Consider the following 23,531-nt stretch of genomic DNA (forward strand, 5'->3'; position numbering starts at 1 on the left):
CTCAGCCTCAGTTCTGAAGTATTAGCTTTCATGAAGTCTGACTTTGCATTTTTATTGGTTTCCATGAGATTTTTGAATGAATGCAGAGTCCAGTCCCTAATCTTTCAGCTTGTAGGCTTGTAGCTACTTAAAAATAAATCAGCTTTTTAGCTTGATTCATTTTGTTGTCAAAATATTCATAAAAATGTTTTTGCTCCCTGTTTTGTCAACTTTTCTAGGTAAATCCTGCTTGTGCAGCTCCACTGCTAAGGTTATACATTTAGCACTGAGGCCAGCAGATGGCCAGATGCTACATTCTGGTGTTCCGGACTATCGGATCCCTTAACGCTGGCTGCATTTAAGCTGTGCACTCTGTTACTTTATGGTAACAGTTCTTTTGGAAGAAGCAAACACAGTTGATCTCCTGGCAGTCAGAACAAGAGCCTTCAGTGATTTCATGGCAGATGGACTTGCAGCTCTTTTTATGCACCAACCAACACGACTGCTTATGCTATATAGCAGGGATCAGCAGCCTATGGCTTGCAGGCTGGATCCAACCCATGGAGTCTTTTAATCTGGCCTGCAAATGTGGGGCTTTGGTGACACTGGGCAGTGGAGGGGGTTCAGCAGCAGTTGTTTCCGGCATGCCGGTGCAGGGAAGAGTGGTGGTGGAGACATTTTTCCCATGCTGGTGCAGGCAGAGGCAGCAGCGACAGGCACTTTCCTTGGGCAGGACAGGGTGGAACATCAGGGGTGGGTGTTTTCCTTATGCTGGTGGTACAGAAAAGTGGTAGTGGTGGCTGTGTCCTAGCACCCACCTTCCCACCCACCTGCCTCTGAACTGGGCTAGTCCAGCCTGCAGCCTTTAAAGGTTGCCCACCGCTGCTGTGTAGCATATGTTCTGTCTTTTTAGAAGATTCTCAGGGTGGCCCCAGTCTGATGCACCATCTAATGCCTTGTGGCCAATGACAAGGCTCTGTAGTTCCTAATTTCACATGGTCTGTGATTCATCAGAAGGGTTGTCCTCACCCTGCCTGCTGCATCTTCTCTGTTGCTAGCTGTCTCATTAAAAGACCTGCTGAATTGATCCTGAACTTTGAGCTTCATTTGTAGTCTGTGGGAGATGAGAACAGACAACACCATGCAGGGCTGAGTGAGGTACCAAAATGAGTTACCCAGTTTGTAAATCCTTGGATCTAGATGAGGTTCTGTCCATACAGTGGACAATTTCCTCTCCCAATTTACCTTTCACTTGCACTTGATTCACATAATACAGTCACTTGTTTGTAAAGTTATTGCAGTGTGAAATTGGTGTAAATGAGGAGAAACAGACCTAGTATTTCCTTTTTTTTGTTTTTTTTAGGGTACCTATTAGCGTGTAGTGCCTTCTTGAAACACCCAGTTCTGCCTTCTGATACCTGTGCCTAACACATGTGCTTTGGATGGAAGATATTTGTGCATCGGATGATATTTAGTGCATATAGTTTCAGCTAGGATATGCTTTTTCTGGCAAAAAATGATTTTAACTGTATTTATAATTTCTAGATTGCCTCACGTTTTAGCATGTTTTAAATCTTTTATTTATTTATTTTACATCTCTGGACCTCAGATATATCCAGAACAACTTTAAGTATGTCCCTTTATGCTGACCATGATTAAAATGGTGAGTGATTCTTAAATTAAAAGAATTACTCTAGGAGAGTCTGAGAAGAGGAAGAGCAGAGGTGGTGGTAGCTGCCTATTCTCTTACTGCTGCAATAAATCAAACCCACCCTGACTATTCCCAGTTTCCTACCCCGCCACCCTAACAGCTGATCCTCTCTGCACTTTGCCTGCCAGCGTAGTTTCCTGAGATGCAGAAGGATGATGATGAGATGTTATAATGCACCATCCATAAAGTTGACAATGATTAGATTGTGTGTATGACTGAGCAAGTGATGTTGCCTCCTGGTCACGTCCCACAGAAGATGGGATGTTAGTGAAAGCTAACAAGGTTTTACTTAGCTCATTGTGCTCTGGGAGCTAAAGGATAGTTGTTTCAGTCCCAACTGCCTGTCTGTGTGATTTATGCGGAAAATCTGTCCGTAGTGTGCTTGTCTGCTAGATTGTACTAAAATTCTACTTGTTAGATTAAATTTGCACATGAAGGGACCTCCAAAGACTGCCTTGAAGCCGTGTGTTGAAGTCAAGATTGTGGGGGAAGCTCAGAGGGTAGTGAGGTGTCGAATGTCTTTTTCTAGATAAGATAAATCTTAGAGCGGTTCTGTGTGCTCCGAGTTTGGGTGTTAAAACCCTCCGTGCTCCTGCTTGACATGCATCTAGTCCTCTTTGCCATTTCATTTAGTCGTAAGTGATTTTTAGTAATTTAATTCTGTTAAGACAAAAAAAAAAGACAAACAGCAACAAAAAGATAAAGAATACAAAGAGAGAGAGGGAGCAAGGATGACGAACTGATCTTCAGCACTGACTGGAAGCTGGTCTTTTCATTCTGCCTCCATTCCTCCTGTGGTATCCATCCAGACAGTAGCTCTCATTAGCATGCCTCTCAGATATCCCTGGAATCAAAGGGTGTCACTCATTTCTGTTCCAAAATCATCCGTCTTGCATACAGATGTGACACCCTTCACTCTTTCTTCTGCAAATTATCTGTGTCGGGTATAAGGAGCGATGAAACGGAGGTGAGGGGGTTATTAACATCAAGAGAGGTATCCCACTGCACTTTTAATTTCATGCATAAATCATTTTTGTGTGTCCCTGAGTAGGCGACTTAGTCATCAGGTGCTTCTCCATGGATGGATTTGATCGCAAAGAGAGGGATACCTGCAGACATTGGGACTGCTGTGTCCAGTTGCTTTGGTGTAGTGTAGAGTTGTGGCAGGAGATGCAGTGCTGGCCTGGTGAAGTCCAGGAGAAGAACAGAAACTGAGAACAGCCCAAGAAAAAGGAGAGACTGAAATGTCAGAAAGGGAAAGAGGGAAATAAAAGTGAAGAAAAGACAGTCCATCCCCTTGTAAGAAATGTAAATCAGTTTTCAGACTGGTGAGTTGCACAATTTCAGTCTAGAGCTGCCGTCTGTCCTCGCTTACTGTGCGTCTATACCAGAGCGCCCAGCACGTGTCGTGCCGAAGGCAGGCATCCTTCCTCTATGCCTGAGACTTGTGAAATCACCAACATTCGTTTTGCAGCAGATGTGCTTTCCCCAGAAGTCTCTTCCTTGCTTGACATAAATTTAACATGGCTAGCGTGCCCTTTTCATCGTAGTGAAACAAGGGGGAGGGCATGCCTCAAGTAGCAAGTTGCACTGTTCTCTCGTGAAACCCATACACAAGGTAAAAGGACAAAGCCATTCAAAGAGCATCATAAATGGACATGGCAGAGTACTGCACGCTGGCCCCTTGCTGCTGTGATCCCCATCTCATTATCACCTTAGAGCTATATATAAAACCTTTAGCAAAGAGGTGTGGCACAGACCTGAGTTTGCTGCATACTTACCTGAAATAACAGTAATGAAGCCCAAGACGGTGGAGAATCCAGTCTTTTGTGTCTGTTATTGACAGTCACTTGGAAAAGGAAGAAAGTAGGAATGCCCTGGCAGTTTTGTATAGTGACCTGCAAATGTCAATGAAAGCACCCAATACCCTTGTGCAGTAGCACTCTTTCTTTCGCCCAGTTTGCCAATGGGGCTGGTGAAAGGTCAGTAGTTGTCTCCAAACACACTGAGCAGGGTGGTGGACGTGGAACAGAGGTAGAATTCAGCACTCCTACTTTTGAGGGCTTGCTGAAGGGGTTATAAGTAGGCAATCCCAAATACTGCAGCATATTGTAGTGCTGTGCCATGAAGTTTTAGTACTGCATCTTCATGGTAAACAAGAATGTCCCAGGGACTTTTCTTTCAGCTTAGGGAGTGATTTGGGGACATGCTCCTCTTGCTAAGTAGGACCCTTTTGTGACCGGCTTTCATGTGGCTGGGCGAGAGGGGCTTGTAGGCGGTATGTGTCTTGCACAGGGACTTATCAGACTTGCAGGCCTCTCCCTGGGGCAGAGGTGGGGCAGGATATGCAGCATGTATGCTGTTTCTGGACAGGGGGTTGCTCTCTTGGAAGGAATATATGATATGGTTCCAGGTTATCTGCTACTTCCAGCACATCTCGTCATGGACAGGGGAGAACAGTGTGTGTTTGCCTAAGCCTAGATCAGTCTTTGTCCCTTACCTCAGGCCCATAAGTCACCTTCTTTGACAGGGGACAGGAAGGGGAATAATGTCACCGACATATCTGAGCTCTTTCATCTGCCTGCGATGGGCAGTTCTCTGCCTGGCTGGGACTTACCCCTGAATGGAGCGTGAGGACAGTGTGGTATCAGAGAGAGGTAATAAGCCATGCCAGCCTGAAGTCAGTCAAAAGGCAGAGTAGCTATGCACCTTTATGGATTAACTAAATAGATGTAGAGAGCACCATCTGACAAAGTGAGCTTCAGCTTGCAAAAGCTTGTGATCTCTCTCTCTCTCTCTCTCTCATTTATATATCCATATCTGTATCTTAGTTAACATCAGAGGCAGACTTCAGTGGATGACATTCCCCAGCCATTATGTGATCGTCATGGTTCCAGCAAATGCAAGTGTGCTAGTTTTGATATTCATGTCCCACTTACTGTAATTTCCCTGCAGTATTGCTAGCTGTGGTATTCCCCATGGACTGCTTTGGTTAATTGGTGTATAATTGGTGTATAATGCACAGTTTAAGATAGAGAGAGACAGCTGTCCACTGTTTGTCTTGCAATGACATACTAAGACAAAGTGGAAAATAAGTATCCTTTTGCAACCATCCATCTTTAAAGGGGTATTATTACACCTGTCTGGGAAAAACTTTTAGTGTGGAAGTCCGAATCTTTCTTTCTCTTTGTTTAGTCTGGACACTTGGCAGCATCCTGCCTATAGTCATTTCCCCCTGCTGCTTATCTGGGGCTTGCCCTGAGCAACAGGGAAGAGAAAAACATCCGGGGCCTGATCATGAGCAGGTTAATTGCACAGACAAGCAGCTTACATGCAGAGGTAGTCAACTGGGGATACTCGGGTATGTGGCCGATGAGCAGCGGAAGAAAGGGGCTGGCAGTTTGAACAGCGAGGGAAAAGCCAGACTTGGTTTTTAGAATATATTTTTAGCGGTGCTGGAAGCTGATTTTATGCTGACGTCGCTGGCACCAGGGCTCTGAAGCTTCAGTTCTGAGTGTGCCCAAATTACCAGCCGGGCTCAGGATTAGTGCCTGGAGGCAGTTGTGAGCGGTTTTCTGTAAATGAATATACTCCAAGATGCCGCTGTTCCCAAGGGCTGCCGCTTCTCTCATGGTGCCAAAGTCATCAGGTTTCCTCATGGGCTAGATTACCCTTGTGTCCCAGGGACTTTACTCGAAGGAGAGTAACTAAAATACAAAGCAGGACTCCGTGAAAAATGAGCATGATTCCTGTTCAGAAGGCAGGAGTGCGAAGCAACATGACCCCGGAGACCTGCTAGATTGAGTCCTCCAGGACTCGATCTTCCAGCCTTTGTGAGATTGCTGTGTGCCTTCCAGACCCCATCCCACTGGAACACCCTAGGAAAATTTTCCCTACCCTTGTTAAGAAAAAATATGTGGAATTTAATAAAAAGTGAAAGTGTTTCTGGAGGGTTTTATTTACCCTACAGAATTTAAGTGCTTTCTATATCTTTTCTACAGATTGTTCTGTTACTAAATTCTCCTAAGTTTTTCGAGTACCTTTTCTCGAATCCGGGTTGTGCTGCTCTAGAAAGCTCTTGGAGTCGTCTTGGTTAAATCCTATAGGGCTTTTCTTGTGTGGATGGTAAAGGGTGCTTTATTCTTTTTCCTCCCTTAACAATCGTCTCTGCTTTCACTGCTGACACCAGTCTTTCCGCCGCTCTACCCACTCCTCTTCCATTTGCCTACAGTTGCAGAAGAAATGGCAGTAAAAAAACCCGAGTTTTATTTTACCCACCGCCCCTGCGGACTTGTGGAGGAGAGCTGCTGCTTTGCAGCGCGAGGTAGCAGATCAGTGCAGCTAGAGGTGGGGGAATGGAAAGTGTTTCGGCACAGCAGCGCAGAGGAAGTGAAGGTGTTGTACTGGCAGCCAGCAGCGCAGGAGGCAGCAAGGGAGGATCAGAAGAACCGCGCTGTGTTGGGACGTTAAGAGATTCCCATCGCTGAATTCAGGCAGGCAGACTAGCCAGATCTCTGGCATGGCCAGAAGTGGCCATGTGCACTGGCCATCTCTGCAACCAAATCTGCAACTTTTAGATGATTTTTTTGACCATTAAGTCAGTGCAGTTTAACAACCTGAAGTTGCCCCTGCTCTTTCCATGAACAATAAAATGTGCTTCATCCAGAAACCCAGGAAATATTGAGATGCTTTGTAATAAGGAGGTCTTAACCAGCAGAGTACATGTAGTTTTAGTTGTCGGCCGATTAAATTGATGTAAGATGTTAGTAAGGGTGTAGGAAGATGTAATTGTTGAAAAGCAGGTGACCACCAGGAGAGTGTAAATGGATAAAACAGCTGGCCTCTAGTTTGTCCCAAATCTTTGAAATAACAGTAAGAAGACATAAGATAAAGACGGTCTTTTTGTTTTCTCTTGGAATGGATTGGTATGTCTCATCCTCTTGGCGCATTTCTCTTCCAATTTCTAACCCTAAGTAACACTGACTTCGTGCTGTAAAACTTAAACTACTGTTTCCTCCTTTAAATTTGGCATGCGACCCCCCCTGGCTGCAAATGTAGGCCAAGCAATAGCGTTTGCTAAACTTTGGATGTAGCTAGGAGTCTACTTAACTCATGCCAAGACAAAGCAATTTTTGTGGCTTGGTTGAAGCATGAAGAGCCAAAAAGGCGTATTATATGAATAATATGCTGAAGCTTTTTCAGTTGATTTTGTGGGAAGTTGCAGCGAATGCAGTATTTCCTGGCGATCATGGACAACATCATATTTCATGGTTTGTGTGAATTGTGTAGACCCCTAGGAATAGAATCGTAGAAAGTTAGGGTTGGAAGGGACCTCAGGAGGCCATCTAGTGCAACCCTCTGTGCGGAGCAGGACCAGCCCCAAGTGGAGCATCCCAGCCAAGGCTTCGTCTAGCCTAGTCTTAAACCGCTGAGGATGGAGCTTCCACCACCTTGTTGTGGAGGTTTTTAAGTCAGTCAAGTGAAATATGAATAGCTTTAAAGTAGCCATTTAAGAGAAGGGCAGGTTATCTTCACCACTGAATTAATTGGAAACCTGCCTGGTGCTGATCTCGACTATGGCGGGGCGATCTCTGGCTGGCTGGCTGGCCTCAAAAGGTGAGCAAATAAATGGAAGGAGATAAGACATGATTTTCAAAATATTTCCAAGAAATGTTTGGGACACACTGTTTAAGAAGCTGTCTCTCTTTAAGGATGCCATGTCTTAATCCAAAATGGTGTCAGTTGTCAGTTAAGTTATGACTAGGATGTACTTTTAATGTAGCTGTTATCTGCAAGCATCTCCTGAATTCAAAGCTTTCTTTCATTTGACTGACGAGGCACCTGAAGAAAGGTACAAAATAGCTACCGATAAGTTGTTATTCTGATGGTGTTTGTGCATCCTCCCCGGCTGCTCTGCACACTTCCTGCTGGCAGAGAATGCAATAAAGTGTGGGTGCCCTACTGAATGGGGGGGCGCCTTGTGACGGAGGATGCAGAAAAGGCTCGAGCGCTCAATGCCTTTTTTGCCTCTGTCTTCACAGGCAAGGTCAGGTCCCAGACTACTGCACCAGGCAGCACAGTTTGGGGAGGAGGTAAGCAGCCAATAGTGGTGAAAGAAGAGGTTAGGGACTATTTAGAAAAGCTGGATGTGTACAAGTCGATGGGGCCAGATGGGAGGGTGCTGAGGAGTTGCTGATGCGATTGCAGAGCCATTGACCATCATCTCTGAAAACCCGAGAGGTCTGGGACGATTGGAAATGGGCAAACATAGTACCTATATTTAAGAAAGGGAAAAAGGAGGATCCAGGGGACTACAGACCAGTCAGCCTCACCCCAGTCCCTGCAAAAATCATGGAGCAGATCCATTTCTAAGCAGTTGGAGAAGAAGGTGATTAGGAACAGTCAGCAAGGATTCACTAAGGGCAAATCATGCCTGACCAACCTGATTGCTTTCTAAGAGGAGGTGACTGGCTCTGTGGACAGGGGAGACTGGTGAATATGGTGTACCTTGATTTTAGCAAGGCTTTTGATATGGTTTCCCACAGCAGTCTCATAGGCAAGCTAAGAGAGTCTGGGCTGGATGAATGGACTGTAAGGTGGGTAGACAACTGGCTGGAGCATGGGGCTCAGAGAGTAGTAATCAATGGCTCTGTGTCTTAGCGTGCCCCTGGGGCTGGTTTTGTTCAATGTCTTCATCAGCGATCTGTAAGATGGCATAGAGTACACCCTCAGCAAGTTTGCAGATGGCACCAAGCTGGGGGGAACAGTAGATGCACTGGAGGGTCAGGTTAGGATTCAGAGTGACCTAGACAAATTGGAGGATTGGGCCAAAAATAATCTCACAAGGTTCAATAAGGTCAAATGCAAAGTCCTGCATTTAGGACAGAACAGCCCCATGCACCGGTACAGGCGGGGGGCTGGCTGGCTGGGCAGCAGCTCTGCAGAAAAGCACCTGGGGGTTACAGTGGACAATAAGCTGAATATGAGACAGCAGTGTGCCCTTGTTGCCAGGAGGGCTAACATCATCCTGGGTTGCCTTGGTAGGTGCATTGTCCGTAAGTCAAGGGAAGTGATTCTTCCCCTCTATTCAGCACTGGGGAGGCAACATCTGCAGTCCCGTGTGCAGTTTTGGGCCCCCCACTAAGGAAAGGATGTGAACAAATTGGACAGTCCAGCGGAGGGCAACAAAAATTGTTCAGGGGCTTGGGCACATGGCTTAGGAGGAGAGGCTGAGGGAACTTAGTTGGTCTGGAGAAGAGAAGACTGAGGTGGGATTTAATAGCGGCCTTCAACTACCTGAAGCAGGAATTGAAAGAAGATGGAGCGGGACAGTTTTCAGTGGTGGCAGGTGACAAAACAAGCAGCAACAGTCTCAAGTTGCAGCAAGGGAAGTTTAGGTTCAATATTAGGAGGAATTTTCTCACTAGGAGGGCAGTAAAACACTGGAACAGGTTTTCCAGAGAGGTGGTGAAGTCTCCATCCTTGGAGGTTTTGAAGGCCTCGGTAGACAAAGCCTTGGCTGAGATCTAGTTGGGGGGATAGTCTTGCTTTGAGCAGCGGGTCGGACTAGATGACCTGCGCGCCTTTCCAACCCTCATTTTCTATTAATCCATTTGCAGCTCTGAGCCTCATGACAGCACATCCTGCCTGGAAGTTTTCACAGTAGAAATCGAGACTGGGTATTTGTGTGTTTGAGTACGCATGAGAAGAAATGTCAGTCTATGCTATCAAGGCTGCGGGTTTATAAGAGCAGGAATTTTGGTAACGAAGACAAAAGAAGAGGTTGATCTAGTATCTTTTTGGCAAGGACATAAATGTTACAAGATGTACAAGTTTCGGTTTTACAGTGCTCAGAAAATGAGGGGAAAAAAACCTACTTCCACTTTCCTACTAGGCCAAAAGTAAAGCTGGATGATGTGGGGGAGATGGGGGGACATTGCAAGCAATGATGCAGGTACATAGCACAGAGGTGCCCGTTTCATGTGCTGAAAGGAGGATATTAAGTGACTGACATGAAGCGGGGAGGTGGGGTTCAATATGACATGCTTACATGTTTAGTACTAGAGGTGTTGTTTCCCCAGAGGAAGGGGAGATTGGAATTTGAGATACTTGAGAATAAATGGGAACAAATCTAATGAAACAGTATAGATTCAAGGGGGGTGCTCCAAAGAGACTGCAGGGATTGCAGTGACACGTCGGGGGGTGAAGTGACAAGGACCTCTATGCACTTTGCTGGGCTGTTGGTCACAGATGCTGTATCTAATGTCGAATTGAGATCCAAGGAAGGTAAAGTAGGAGACCCAAGTGTGGTGAGGAGAAAGGACCCTGGGAGACTAGACAGTGACATGAAAGCCAGAGCAGGAAGGGACCTGCACCAAAATGTGGTTCAGACTCGAGCCTGTAGTAGAAAGGGATTGAAGGAGGGACGTTCAAGAGAGGTGTGAAGTACTGCGCGCAGCTGAAAACCCATAGGGCACAAGGCCAATTAACCTGCAGGGTGATGGGATGGTTTCCAGAAGGACAGATTCTTCTATTGAAGAGGGCTAGGAAAGAGGGATCGTGTAGGGGAAGTTTCTTGTGGTAGCTTGACGGGGCCAAGAACTGAGAGAGGAGTCCAGGCCAAGGAGAGCCGAAGGAGGGCTGTGAATACCTCTGGTGACAAGTGGTAGAAAGGAGCTAAGTCTGCAGAGGTAGGGAAGTGAAGTCAGACATTGGAAAAGAGCTGCGTGGGGAGGCTGTGAAATGGGACAGGGTGTGGAGGCTTGTGGCTGTCAGGATACCTATTTATTTTCAAGTAGTAAAAGCCAGTTTGACAAGAGAATTAAAACATGAACGCCTGGTATTAATAGTACCCCAGTAATTCTGTTGCTTACCTCTGCCAAGATCGGTTTACGTTATTTCAGTCTAGACAGAAAAGTGTGAGAGAACTGGAAAGGTCACGGACCTGCGACTCAACCCTGTCATCTTGGGAGAAGAGGGGGAAGGAGATTTTCCCACCCTGAGGAGGTTTTTCCCCCCGACGTGCCCTTGCTGTGTCCTCTTTCAGGAAGTACAGAGTAGCACATGGAGGACTGCGGCTCCTCTTCATGGCAGTGCTTCTAGGAAAGGTAATTCAGCGGGGGGGAAGGGCCGCCTGCCAGGCAGGGTTAGCGCCAGTGCTGCGAACCTGCACGGGCTGGCACGGGGGTATGCGAGGTACAGCCCGTGAGCCATGTGCAACCTTTGAGAGCCGTCCCTGCAGCCAGCCATCGTTCTTTATTAAGCCACTTCATTAAATGAAAAATGATCTGCAGCGCTGCATCCTCACTGTGCGACTGTTTGTTAATCTGTGCGTGGCAGTCCAGTTTCCCCTTGCAAACGCACCAAGCACCTACATTTAGTAAGAACAGATCTCACCAGTAGCTCCCTTCTGCTGGCAGGTGAAGCTTGCCAGCAGCCTTCAATAAAGTTCAAGGTCCATGCCCTGGCCTAACCCCAGCATCAAAAGATGGAGTTCGATGGTTCACTCTCCAAGCCAGTGTCTGCAGAGGGGTAAGTGGTATCAGATTGGCAGCTCACCTGGGTATCCTCCAGATTCGCTCCCCCCAGCAGTAATGCTCATGCCATGTTGCATCGTTCCCAAAATGTAGGATCCTTCAATCCTACCGCCTGCATAAGCCAGCAGTTGTTTTAGTCCCCTGTGGAATACAAGACAGGCCCAGTAGCAGTGAGCAGGTCGGTGCTGGGAAGGTGGCGGGGTGCAAGTCAGTCGCGTTGGCTGTGCGGGGATGTGTGAAAGCAGAATGCAGCTTGCATTGTTTAACCAGATGTCTCCTCTTTGGTGTGCTGCCTGGTGCTGATTATAGGTGTTTAGTGCACAAGGCAAGCTGGGAAGCCTGCCAGATCTCATGTTTTATTTGAACTCAAGATCATTATAATTAAGATTTAAAGTTTTAAGTTTTTAAGTAATAGTAAGGAGTGGGTGGAGGCAGTCATACCTCCTTCCTCGAGGGGGCCTGGCCCAGCTGCACAAACAAAGGTTTGAGAGCACAGAACCACACGTATCCTAATTTGGGCTGCGCAGCATGGAAGCCCTCAGTGGGGCTGGATGCGTCAGAAGTGTGTATCGACAGCTTGCAACCTGCACTAGAACTAAAACCTGAAATCCTGCTTGTAACGTATAGCATGGACCTCAAACGCTGGAAATGTACTCATTTTTAAGTCTTCAAAGTCGTAGGCTTTATGCCGTTGGCCCAGGTGTCAGAAGTAACATTTTAAAATTGGATTTAAAAACCCTTTTTTTTGTCCTCTTTGAAAACTTGGACAGAGTTTCCTGAAAAAGAAACTTCAGGAACAGGCATCCCGAATGGTGACACCTGATTAGATGGTATTAAAGGCACAAATACTGACACTCACCCCAGCCTCTCGATGTCTCCAGCAGTGCTGCACATCCCTGCGTGGGGATTGCGGCGGGGGTGGACGGCGCTGCAGGAGCGGAAGGGAAGGAAGGAGTGCGCCGTGTCTCTAGAATAGCAAACTGCCTCGGAGCTGGAAGCAGCCCAGCAGTTTGGTGTGGTAGCCCTGGCATTCCCAATGGTTTTTTAATGTTAGATCAGGTTCAGGGCTGGCAGAGAGGCACCAGTCTGAGAACCTGGGGGGGCTGAGGGCACCTTATTGTTCTCCCATGAATCATCCCCCACCTTGCCTCTTCTCCAGACCTGACCCAAAGTATGGCCTCCATGTGTGGGGACATAAATCAAGCAAGCCCTGGTCTTGTCTGTGAATTGTCCTAATGTGATCCCCCTCACTTAAACCATGGTGCTTGCTTGTGGGTATGGTTGTTTGGCAGTATTGGGCTCTTAATAAGGTACCGGGATGGGAGAGGAAGTCCCTTCCATTGGTTCTCCTTCCTTGAAAGCTTCCCCGAGCCCTGCCTCATCAATTTAGAGATCCAAATGAGCGGTATTTTAATGAGCCACACTCCTCACACAGACAAGTGCATTGATGAGCTGATTGATGGATGCTTGTCAAAATAACCACAAGGCTTGTTGTTTAAAAATAATACCACAGCCCAAAGAGCAGGGAGTCCTGGCAGCAAACATCATTTGTATTCAGCAGGAATGCAGCTGCCATTTCTTCATCCTCGTAAGTCTTGCCTGGTGTCTTGTTGGCTGAATTGCATTGTACGATACAGGAAGCTGCACTGGAACGTGCATCCTCGTCAGTATGGCAGGATGAGAGGAACTGGAATTGCTTGCAATATATGGGTCAAGATGGACCCTGGTGCTTGAAAATGAGTTGTTGACCTAGATAGCAACAGTGTAATGACTGTTCATAATAGGATCAGAAATTAATGTCACTGCAGCTGATGTATTCATCTGAACATGCTGACAAGTGCTGGGCTGAACCCAGACTGGTTTCTGAAATTGTGTCTGATTTTATCCAAAGAAGCTCAGTTCAGTGTCTGGGTTTTTTCTGGGTACTCCTGAGTTCAGCTGTCTTTTTTAGATGGGTTATTCGAGTCCCAGAAAGATACATGTTGACTTTTCTGCTGACGTTAGACCCTGTCGGTAGCAGGCAGGAAGGATCATCCTAGCTACTACCCATGCTTTGTTCTTCTGGAGCAGGGGTAGACAATGTTTTTTGGCCGGACTACCGAAAAAACCCACAACGTCCACCTTGGAAGGTGCTGGCATGCCGGAAAAACAGATGTGACAGGGGGCTCCCAGCTCCCCGCTGCCCTGCCACACTTCCCTGGTGCGCCTGGGAGCAGCGTGGGCAGCAGCGCAGGGTTGTGCCCCTTGCTGCTGCCCCCCTGCAGGGAAGTGTGGCAGGGCAGCGGGGAGCTGGGAGCGGGCAGCTTGCTGTGCCCCCCCCGCTGTGCCCTGCCCTGGCGGGTTCCAGCGCTGCAGCACGGCGGGGGGATTGCTGGTATGTGCTGCCTGCTCGGGGCCGGGGGCAGAGAAGTTTGCAGCTGGCCCAGCTCTGGGTAGCTGCTGACAGCCACGGAGCCCAGGCTGCTTGCAGCAGGGCTTCCGTGGGAGCAGCCCGGGCTCGTGGCTATCGGCAGCTACCCAGAGCTGGGCCTGGGGAGGCTACAAACAGCTGCTGCCTCCCCGACCCCAACGTGTGCTGAGGAAAATGGCCTCGCGTGCCATGCTCGGCATGCATGCCAGGGGTTGCCAACCCCTGTCCTAGAGGAATCCTTTGCTAGGTTTGATTTTCTTTTTGGCCTGCACATATTGCAAGGGGTTTCTGCAAATGCCTCTTTGTTTCTGAAACTCTTGCTGTACACATCTCCCATGTGCTACTTCTGAATATTTATTCCCAGGTCCACTGGAGTCAGTGTCAAAATGGAGCTAAGCCTACAGAGAAATTGAAAAAGCTGCCATCTGTCTGCAAGTAGCAACATTGCCAAACGTCTCTCCCATGGTCTGTGTATGTAGACGTATTCTTAACCCAGATTTAGACACCTTCTCGCAAGAATTTTCTGGCTAAAGTGAGACATGCAGTATCTGTTATGAGGCCACATTATTGTTCATTGGTTATTACTGCTATTAATAAAATTATTTCCTGGCTATACTCTGTGTAGAGTACAGGGGGCTCTTCACTAAGTTTTAAGTTTTTGCCATTATTGAAATGTAATTGGGAAAAGATCTTATTTTTCTTTTTTTCAGTTAAAACCTGCAAATTTCTCCCTCTTATTTGTACAAAATGTTAAGACATCAGTATTTTTCTCTTGAGGCCAGATTCTGCTGTTTTCTAAATCAGCATAAATTCAGAGTAATTCTGCCTTTAGTGTTCATTGGATGGAGGAATAATGTGGAGGCTGGTCTGTGAGTGCCTGTTAACAAGCCTTTATTTGTCCCTTGGCTCCAGGGTTTTATTTGTGCCCATACTGCCCCTGGGCACTCAAGTGTCAGTAGTGCTCAAGCGCAGTTGGCCCCATCAGCATTTGGAAAGGGGTCTCGAGCTGTGTGCGGTTCCTTCTGGGTCAGACCTCGCCACATCCACGCTGGGGCCACCCCAGGGATAGCCTGTCCCAATGGCCTCTAACTGGGGCAATGCTTTGAAGCCATTCAGAAATTGCAGGCAGTACCCCCAAGAGCAGCCTTTCTTGGAGCACATCTTTGCTCTTGGATCCATGTGAGGTCATAACTGGCTTCTGTGGGGGAGCTGGAAAAGTTGGCGTTGATCACTTAAAGTGGTATGTGCTTTTGGTCCTGGCTGCCCTGGGTCTGTGCTGCTCTTCCTGGGCACGCTCCCCCAGCTGACGTCACACAAGGCGCCTGAGCCCAACAGAAGCAGGGACTGCAGTACTCGCGGGAAGGCTGGGCCACCCCTTTCACCAGAGCTAAACCCAGCCTCCCCCCCGCCCACAACCTGGGTGAGATATTGCCTCCTCTTTCCCCCAGCATGAAGCCTTACAGGTGTAATGCCTGGAGGAGCCCAGTAGAGGCTCCAGGCTCTTCCGACTCAGCCAGAGCTGGGATCATGGGCAACTGGAGAACTGAAATTTTGACTGGACCTTTTCTGTGTTGGGGCTTTTTGGTCCAGCCCTCCTCCTCCTCCCTCCCTCATTCTGCACCTGTTCAGACCGGGGGTCAGTGTGGGCTAAATCTGGCCTGCAGAGCCTTCAGTTCCAGCCTGCGGATGTAGGACTCGGCTGGCAAGAAGCATCGTCCACAAGCGCTCTCCCTATGCTGCTGCGCGGGCCGAGGGCATTCTCCCCGTGCCGTCGGGGAGAGGAATGGCAGTGGCAGCAGAGTCCCACTGCCTGCCCACCTCCAAATGGGGTGGGTCGTTCCCATCCGTGGCCAGAAAAGATTGCTCACTCCTGGTTTAGACAGTTCGACTGAGATGCCCTGGACAGGAGGTATCTGCTTTTTGGTGTTTGCACTGGGTCTAGATCAACGGTGCCTATTCTTAGCTGGTCCTTGGCTAATGGATCTTTAGCTATGAAACACCTTTCCCTCCTTGGTCCTCTGCAGCCTGGGATGGGTGGTGTTCAAGGACCCACTGAGATCCACCAGTTTTTTCTAAGGGAGGAGATGTGCCTTAAGCGGATGAGTGGGTTGGTTATTGGTTGCAGAGGTAGTTTCCTAGTTAGTAGGGTCGGAAGGGGCCTGAGCAGATCATCAAGTCCGACCCCTGGCCCTGGGTAGGGGTGAATGCTGGGATCAAACGACCCCGGCTAGGTGATTATCTAGCCTCCTTTTGAAGACCCCCAGAGTAGAAGCCAGCACCACTTCCCTTGGAAGTTGGTTCCAGCTCCTAGCCGCCCTGACTGAAGTAGCGCCTCCTGATGTCTAGCCTGGACCTACTCTCAGTCAGCTTATGGCCGTTATTCCTAGTTACTCTGGGTAGTGCTGTGGGGAACAGGGGCTCTCCCGTTTCCCACTGGTCCCCCCGGTTAAGTTTATAGACGGCCACTAGATCCCCCGCTCAGCCTTCTCTTGTGGAGGCTGAACAGGTTCAGGTTCATAGGGCCTGCCCTGCTGCCCCTTGATCATGCGAGTGGCCTCCTCTGGACCCTCTCCATGCTGTCAACATCCCTCCTGAAGTGCGGCGCCCAGAACTGGACGCGGTACTCCAGCTGCGGCCTGACCAGCGTCACAGAGGGGGAGGATCACCTCCTCCTTGGACCTGCTCGAGATGCATCTGTGGATGCATGACAAGGTACGGTTGGCCTTCCTGACCGCATCCCCACACTGCCGGCCCATGTTCATTTTGGCATCAATAATGACTCCAAGATCCTGTTCTGCCTCTGCACTGCCGAGAAGGGAGTTCCCCAGCCTGTAGGTATGGTGCTGGTTCTTCCTCCCCAGGTGCAGCACCTTGCACTTGTCAGTGTTGAATCCCATCCTGTTCTCATCCACCCACCCTTGTAACCTGTCTAGGTCCAATTGCAGCCTATTATTCCCTTTTGGCATGCCCACTCCCCCACAAATTAGTGTCATCAGCAAATTTGAACAGGGTGCTTTTTACCCCCTCGTCCAAGTCACTGACAAAGATGTTGAACAGTGCGGGCCTGAGGACCGAGCCCTGGGGGACCCCACTGCCCACATCCCTCCAGGTCAAAAATGACCCATCCACCACCACTCTCTGGGTGCGGCCCTCCAGCCAACTGGTGACCCATCTGACTGTGCAGGCATCAACGCCACAGTTGCCAATTTTTTAATGAGAATGAGGTGAGGGACAATGTTGAAGGCCTTCCTAAAGTCCAGAAAGACTACGTCTACTGCGACACCTGCGTCTAGGGATTATGTAACCTTGTCGTAGAAGGCCGCCAGGTTGGTCTGACAAGACCTGCCCCGATGAACCCGTGTCGGTTGCCCTTGAGCATCATCTCCCCTGCTGGCCCCTCGCAGATTGGTGAAGCTGAGCTGTTAATTCTGCTTGGATTTTGAAGGAGTTTTTCACTGCTAAGGGAAGTGGCTGCCTGTCTGTATAGGTACTTGTTTGGCTCTCATCAGTGTAGTATCCAAGCCCCCTCATTTAGGTAGCTCGTCTTTCTATTAACAAGTGTATCTCTGTAATCCTTTGAGTGGACCTACAGTCTAAAAGGGGAGCAGTAATACAAAAGAAGTGCAAAGGAGGGAGCCAAAATGAGTCAGTTGGAGGCAGTGCCGCCTTCTGTCCTTTTTAAGGAAGCTTCTTGAGAGTTGGAGGGATACTTATGGGAGTCTGAGACCTTGCTGTGCTGTTTCCAGATGTCTTCGGTGGCTTGGTTACAGTAGTGCTTACATGAACAGTTAGTTTTCCAGAACTGTAATTGCAGCACTCAGCTCACCTCTTTGCATTTCTGACGGCCTGTAATGTACTGCAGTGGGTTGTGCTCTTACTGCAGTACAGGAGCTAAGTTAGCTGTAGAAATGCTTTGCTTGCTGAATTTCTTAGGAAAGCTTTTACCAGGTGAAGAAGGATATTCTTTAATTGCTTCTTGGAGAACCTGTTCTTTTTGATGATAATTTGCCCGTATGCAGCTTATTTCTTCCAAATGGATTCCAAAGGCTTTGACAGACTATGAGGGCACTTTTACATGTGCTCCGGGGGGGGTGGCACTTTTTAACAGCACTCGTTAAAGTCTCACATATCGATGTCCCTGCGCTTCAAACTGGCAGCAGGGGTGCTTGAACTAAAGCTCATCAAATGAGCTTTAGTTCAAGCATTCCTGACACACAAGATGCAGAGGCTGACTGGACCGCAGTAATTACCATGCTGCAGCAGACTCAACTAATCAACTTTGCTCTGACATACTGTAATTATAGCACGCTATAATTGTGTATAGGCACCCTTAGGTGCAACTTCTCAGGATTTTCTCACCATTGGGTGCATCATTAATGCACTTTTGCTGCTGCACATTAAATTTAGTACCCCTAATGTGAGGTAATAACTAAATGCACATTAGGCTGCCCTAATGCGCAGTAGAAAAAGCATGTGGTTTTTTTTTTTTTAGTGACGCTTAATGCACAGTCGCTTAATAAGACTGCGCATTAGTGGATTAGCACAGTTTTTGCTGTGACGCTCTAATGCACAGTAAAATAGGCATTTAAAGCGCATGTGTAGACATGCCCACTGATACAGGACCGTCTCTGGGGCAGAATATGGTCAGCAGTGCCAAAGTTAGACCCGGAGCAGGAAATAACAGTCCCAGTCCCCCAGTGCAGACTCAACATGTCTAGTTGGATCTTTAATGGCCACTTGAAGTCAACACCCCGTGCTGTGGGATTAAGAGGATGGGCAAGATTTACAATAGGATTTGGGCATCCAGATTTTCACTAGAAAAACCTCCCACCACCTTGGTTGATCTGAGCCACTCCACATGTCTCCTGGCTAGGGTAATTTGGGATCAGTGCTTAGCTGTCCCTGCACCTAAGTCCCCAGAGGGCCTGAGCCCAGTAGGCATTGTCAGAGTACGTCCAGGATCAATTGACACGTAGCGTGGACAATTCAGCGCTCATTGCCTCTTTCGTTCAAAACTTTGTTGAAGTGGTGGCAACCTTTTATAATAGCCTAATGGTTGGAGCCCTTTCCCAGCATGTGGGAAACCTGATTTCTAGGCCCTCCTTGACCTGAGGTGGTTCAAACCCACATTTTTTCCCCTCTCTATCCTATCCTATGTGATTTCAGTGAGCAACCTGATAAGTAGGAAGAAATTCATGTTTTCTCCTGATAATTATTCATGATAGGTTAGAGTTAAATTAATCCGGCCACCTGATACTGATGCACTGTGTCTAACAGTCTCTAATTTTGGTCTCGGGAGGTCTTGCATTTCAAATTGGAACAACTTTGCACACTTTCTCTGGGAACACTTTCTGTAGCAACCTTCAGAAGCACGTGGGGCAGATTTACAAAGGTATTAAAGCACTTAATGATGCTGTCTAATGGGATTCCTCAAAGAACTTAAGAAAGTTAAGACCTAATTTCCACTGATATCGATACCTTTGTAAATGGGCCTTGTATTGGCATAAGCGGAGGTTTATGCCAAGGTGTGACTGCGTTCTCCAGCCTCACCAGCTCCTTTGTCTCCTGCAGGCTCCTGCTTCTGGGTGGCCGTGCTGGACGGAAACGTGGTTGGAATTGTGGCTGCGAGAGGCAACGAGGAAGACAACACGCTGGAGCTGCGCCGCATGTCTGTAGACTCCAAATACCGCGGCAAAGGGATTGCCAAAGCCCTGGGCCGCAAAGTGCTGGAGTTTGCCATGCTCAACAACTACTCTTCTGTCGTACTGGGAACCACGGCTGTGAAGGTGGCAGCCCACAAGCTGTATGAGTCCTTGGGGTTCAAACACGTGGGCATCGTCGAACACTACACCCTTCCTGGGATGACACATTCCTTACTAGAGAGAATGTTTTTCCAGCTTCGCTACCACCGCTACCGCCTGCAGCTGCGTGAAGAATAAAAACAAAGCCGCAAAAATATTTTCCTCCTCCCCCCTCCAAAACAAAACCGACCTTGTGGTTTTATTTTATTTTATTTTTCATCATATTTTTTTTTGCCAGTTTTGTTCAGTTTGTTTCTTCATCTCATTTTTAATTTGCTTTGTACAGCTTGATTGTACAAAATAAGGATCCTTCCTCGCATGCTGTAGGGTGGTGGTGCTGATGCTGGAAGTACTGCTCTCCTAATGCATACCCTGTTCATGACCTGGCAGGTCAGAGTGAACCTACAGCCTATTGTTCCAGTCCTACCCAGGTACCTACATAAAGCACAGAAACTTAAATACATAACCATACCGCTGGTCTGGTGTACAGTTTTTGTTTTTTTTTTGTGGGGTTTTTTTTTCTTTTCCAATATAAGATAACGTAGTGATGGCATTCATGCTAGTGCAGAAATATTACTTGAATGCATTTCTGAGTATTTCATGCACCAGTACGTAGAATAGGTATTCATCTCCCCGTAAATTACCGGTTAATAGTTTTCAAAGAAAATGTGAAAAACAAAACAACCCGCTTGCTACAATGCATGAAGAGGAAGTGTGTGCACGCACTCAAACACACGGCACTGCCAACAAGGCACTGGTGTTGCACTTTTTTGGATGTGCCTCATGCTGCCAAATGTCTGAAAGAACCTTGGTGCATCCAATAACCATGACTTTTTCTCCATTCTCATTCTCCTTCCTAAGCCAGCAAACAGACTTGACCCATCTGAACTCTGAGCCCCATTGTAACATATTATGAAGTAAGATCAAACCTAAATATCTCCTGCGCTGTTCTATATCCGTGCATCACCTGCAGTCCTGGGCCAGACTTCCGCATGTGCATTGGAGTTTCTCTTTGCTGCCTTCTGGTTTATTTTGGTTGTTTTTTTTTTTTGGCTTTTTTTTAATTAATGTTTTGTTTTATTTTATTTTTTAGTTTTGGCTTTTGCTGAATGGTGTCATTGAAGCATAACGGAGGCTGCAGTTCCTATGGCAACACATTTGCACATTAATGTGTCCACCAAATCTGAACACTTCAGAAAAGCAATGTGCGACAGATAATTGCATTTTGGGAACATTGGGATGGGGGGGACACATACATATTATCTTAACCAGCTGCTTGTTCGATAAACATAGATGGCCTCACTGCAGCCTTCCATAAAAAATAATTAGCTGCTTTAATGATGTCACATTTGTGAATTGTACAATGCAAAAAGCAATGCAAAGCAGATTTGGCATGTGTCTGTACCTAGTATGTATGTACAGTGCCTGCCAACAAATGAATAACCAAGACTACAGCTTCTTCTAGCCTGAAATATCAATTTTTATAACTTATTTAAGCAAATAGCAACTTTGCATGAATTGTCTCGGGGGGGCGGGGGGATGCAGTAGGTTATTTCTAAAATGTGTTATCAGAAATATACAAACCATTTCTGGCTGCACTTAACTCGGGGGTGGTTGGAAGGTTTCAGCTATCTTATTCAATTTAAAGGGAAACCCCCTTTCACTTAGTTCCTGGAAAAAATGTTACCGTTCTGTGAAGTATAATGCGCGTGAAAAAAATGTATCACAATGAAATCAACAAGGGAGAGAACTATGTTAATCACACTTGTACTTAGAAATACAACAGAAGCATCTAGGTAGAAAGGAGAGTTTCAGGGAGGAGGGGAGTGTTAATGCAGGGAGCAAATGTTATTTTCCAGACAGATATTGGAATCAAATAAATGGGGAATCGTAGAGAATGAAAGCAGGAGCACTTAAAAAGCTTGACAGGTGGAAGATGAGATGCAGGTAAGTAATACTGTAGTGTTGAAACCAAAAAAACCCCCTCTCCCTTTGTTTCCAGCTGAGAGTGCTTCCAGCACTGAGATTTACCAGCGTGAAGGCCTGGAGGACAGTCGCTTGTGACCGGCTGGCGCTGCTCAGTGCCACACTGTCACAACTCTGCCTGTGCAGGGGCGCCCAGGAAAGTTGAGACAAATCAGCCAGAGGTGTGCAAGTGTTTTCCTTGACTCCTAAATGAGTGCATCCATGCACTCTGCGGCACGGGAGGAGGCTGGAGCGGGTGAGAATTAGCAGTGTGCTGGCCACCCCCGTCACTCCCCGTCTGGGCGCTGTTCAGCTGCAGCAAGTGGAAGGCAGCTGACTCGACTTTAAAAGTAGAACAAGCTGCCTTACTTAGTGCAATGAATGGGCCTGCACGGGGCATAGCTAGCACCTTGCAAATTGTCACACAGGCTTACGTGGCAGTAATTTCATCACGTAGATAAGCCCCTGTGCATACTGACTGCAAGCTGTTGGCTTGTTTGCCTTCACTTGTCCGCGCATCACCATGTAAACAGGCCCTCTTCCTGCCAGAGTGAGCGTCTTTGGGAACTCTGATTTACCAGCAGCATCTCTGCAGGTCCCCTTTCAGCAGGGGAAAAAGCCTGTACTTGCTTAGCAAATGTTAATGAGAGGAGGAGGGCAGCCTTCCCAGGAGAGCAATTGTGGAGCTGCTGAAAGGATGTGGGCTCCAATCTCCAGAGCCCAGCCCTTTCACCCCTGAGCTGGAAGGGAGGAAAAAAGAAATCGCAGCCTCCTTCTCCCATGCAATCCCAGAACAAGAAGTGAAGTCAAGGCAATAAATGCAGGCACAGCCTTATCAGAGCAATCTGAAAAAATATCCTGTTGATCAGTTGACCCTCTCAGTGCTGGATTGCTGCCTGTCTCAGTGTATACCATGCACAAAGCAGCAGTGTCCTGTGATATATTGTCCCAGCAATAAAGGGAGAAAATTGAGAATGGAGGGCACTCTTTCAAGAAACCATGAGTAATGAACAATATTTCTTTGTGGGCACTATATTTTTTAAAGTCTTTCTATGCTGAACATTTCTCCAAAAGCCAAAATATGTACTGTTGGTAGGGGTTTTTGTATAGTGTACAGAAATTGGCATAATATTTTCTTGCTGCTTCAAGTGATTTATTAGCCGGAGTAAAATAGACAAATACAAAGTGTTAGCAAAAGTGAAAGAAAAGAACAAAACAGTTTGTGCCTTTTTAGTTTATTTTTTCTGTTGCTGTATAGTCGCTGCACTAAACCTTTTCCAGAAAATAAAAATAACTAATCTCTTAACAAAGGGGGAAATACATGAAGTTGAAACCAAGCGCTTAATTTTTTTATTGGGGTATTTAATTAAAAGAATGTTGCTGGTTTTATTTGATACTTGTGCCTTTGTAGTATGCCTCATTCATACCGATGAGATAAGCCAAAACAGGTACAAAAACCATTCTATCCCAGAGTCAGATGCACTGGTATGTCACTACCACTTCCAAAGCTGGTTAAAACGCAACGGATGGGTTATGACTGCATCTCTGATCATGACACCTTGGGAGCTGCATAAAAGAGGCGTGTTGTTATAACATGCAGCTTGCAAAGTGCTATGGTATCACTATACTTCTAAGTGCACAGGGGGCACAGGACTCAAGATGCTGCCACTCAGACATTTGTTGCTGTGTGACTTTGTCTTTACTGCCTTTGTGATTTCTCTCCTGCTCTGTGACAAGTGTGCTTGGAAAATTCAGTCTGGTCATCATACCAGGAACCCCAGCTGCCTGTCCTTTTCCTCAAGTTTAATCTCCTAAAGAAAGGACATACCGTTAAATCTTTCCATCTCTTTCTTTTTTTCTCAGTGGTGACAGCAGATGACTTAGTAGAGCTCTACTAACCTGAGCTTCGTCCTAGGCTATAATGGTTGGACATCTCTTACTGTTGTACTAGCTCCAGTGAGAATACTGATGTAGACCAGGCTCAGGCATTTTTACTGCTGTTGGCTGGATTTGCTGAGAGTTGGATTAGATACCTCCATGGCTAAAAAATACTTGAGCCTCCTGCAGCATCTTATTTGTTGGACTTGCTCTGGTGCGAAATTTTGCAAAGCCTGTTTATGTTGCTGCAG

At 47.1% G+C, this 23,531-nt stretch overlaps 1 protein-coding gene across 2 annotated transcripts in view; it reads left to right on the forward strand.

Moving 5' to 3' along the window:
• Positions 1–22,796, forward strand: part of NAT8L (N-acetyltransferase 8 like) — a 48,796-nt gene extending 26,000 nt beyond the window's left edge. The window contains exon 2 of one of the 2 annotated variants that reach the window (XR_002104340.1): positions 14,001–14,283. Coding sequence is in view for 1 of the 2 variants with exons in the window: in XM_019553267.1 (XP_019408812.1) it covers positions 19,208–19,575 (368 nt within the window). In the remaining variant the exon portion in view is untranslated. Of the gene's footprint in view, positions 1–14,000; positions 14,284–19,207 lie in introns of those variants that run through there. The other variant, XM_019553267.1, reaches the window with a different exon arrangement.
• The last annotated feature ends 735 nt before the right edge of the window (positions 22,797–23,531 follow it).

The sequence above is a fragment of the Crocodylus porosus genome, unplaced genomic scaffold (assembly GCF_001723895.1).
Source record: "Crocodylus porosus isolate Cpor-Errol unplaced genomic scaffold, CroPor_comp1, whole genome shotgun sequence".
Lineage (NCBI taxonomy): Eukaryota > Metazoa > Chordata > Crocodylia > Crocodylidae > Crocodylus > Crocodylus porosus.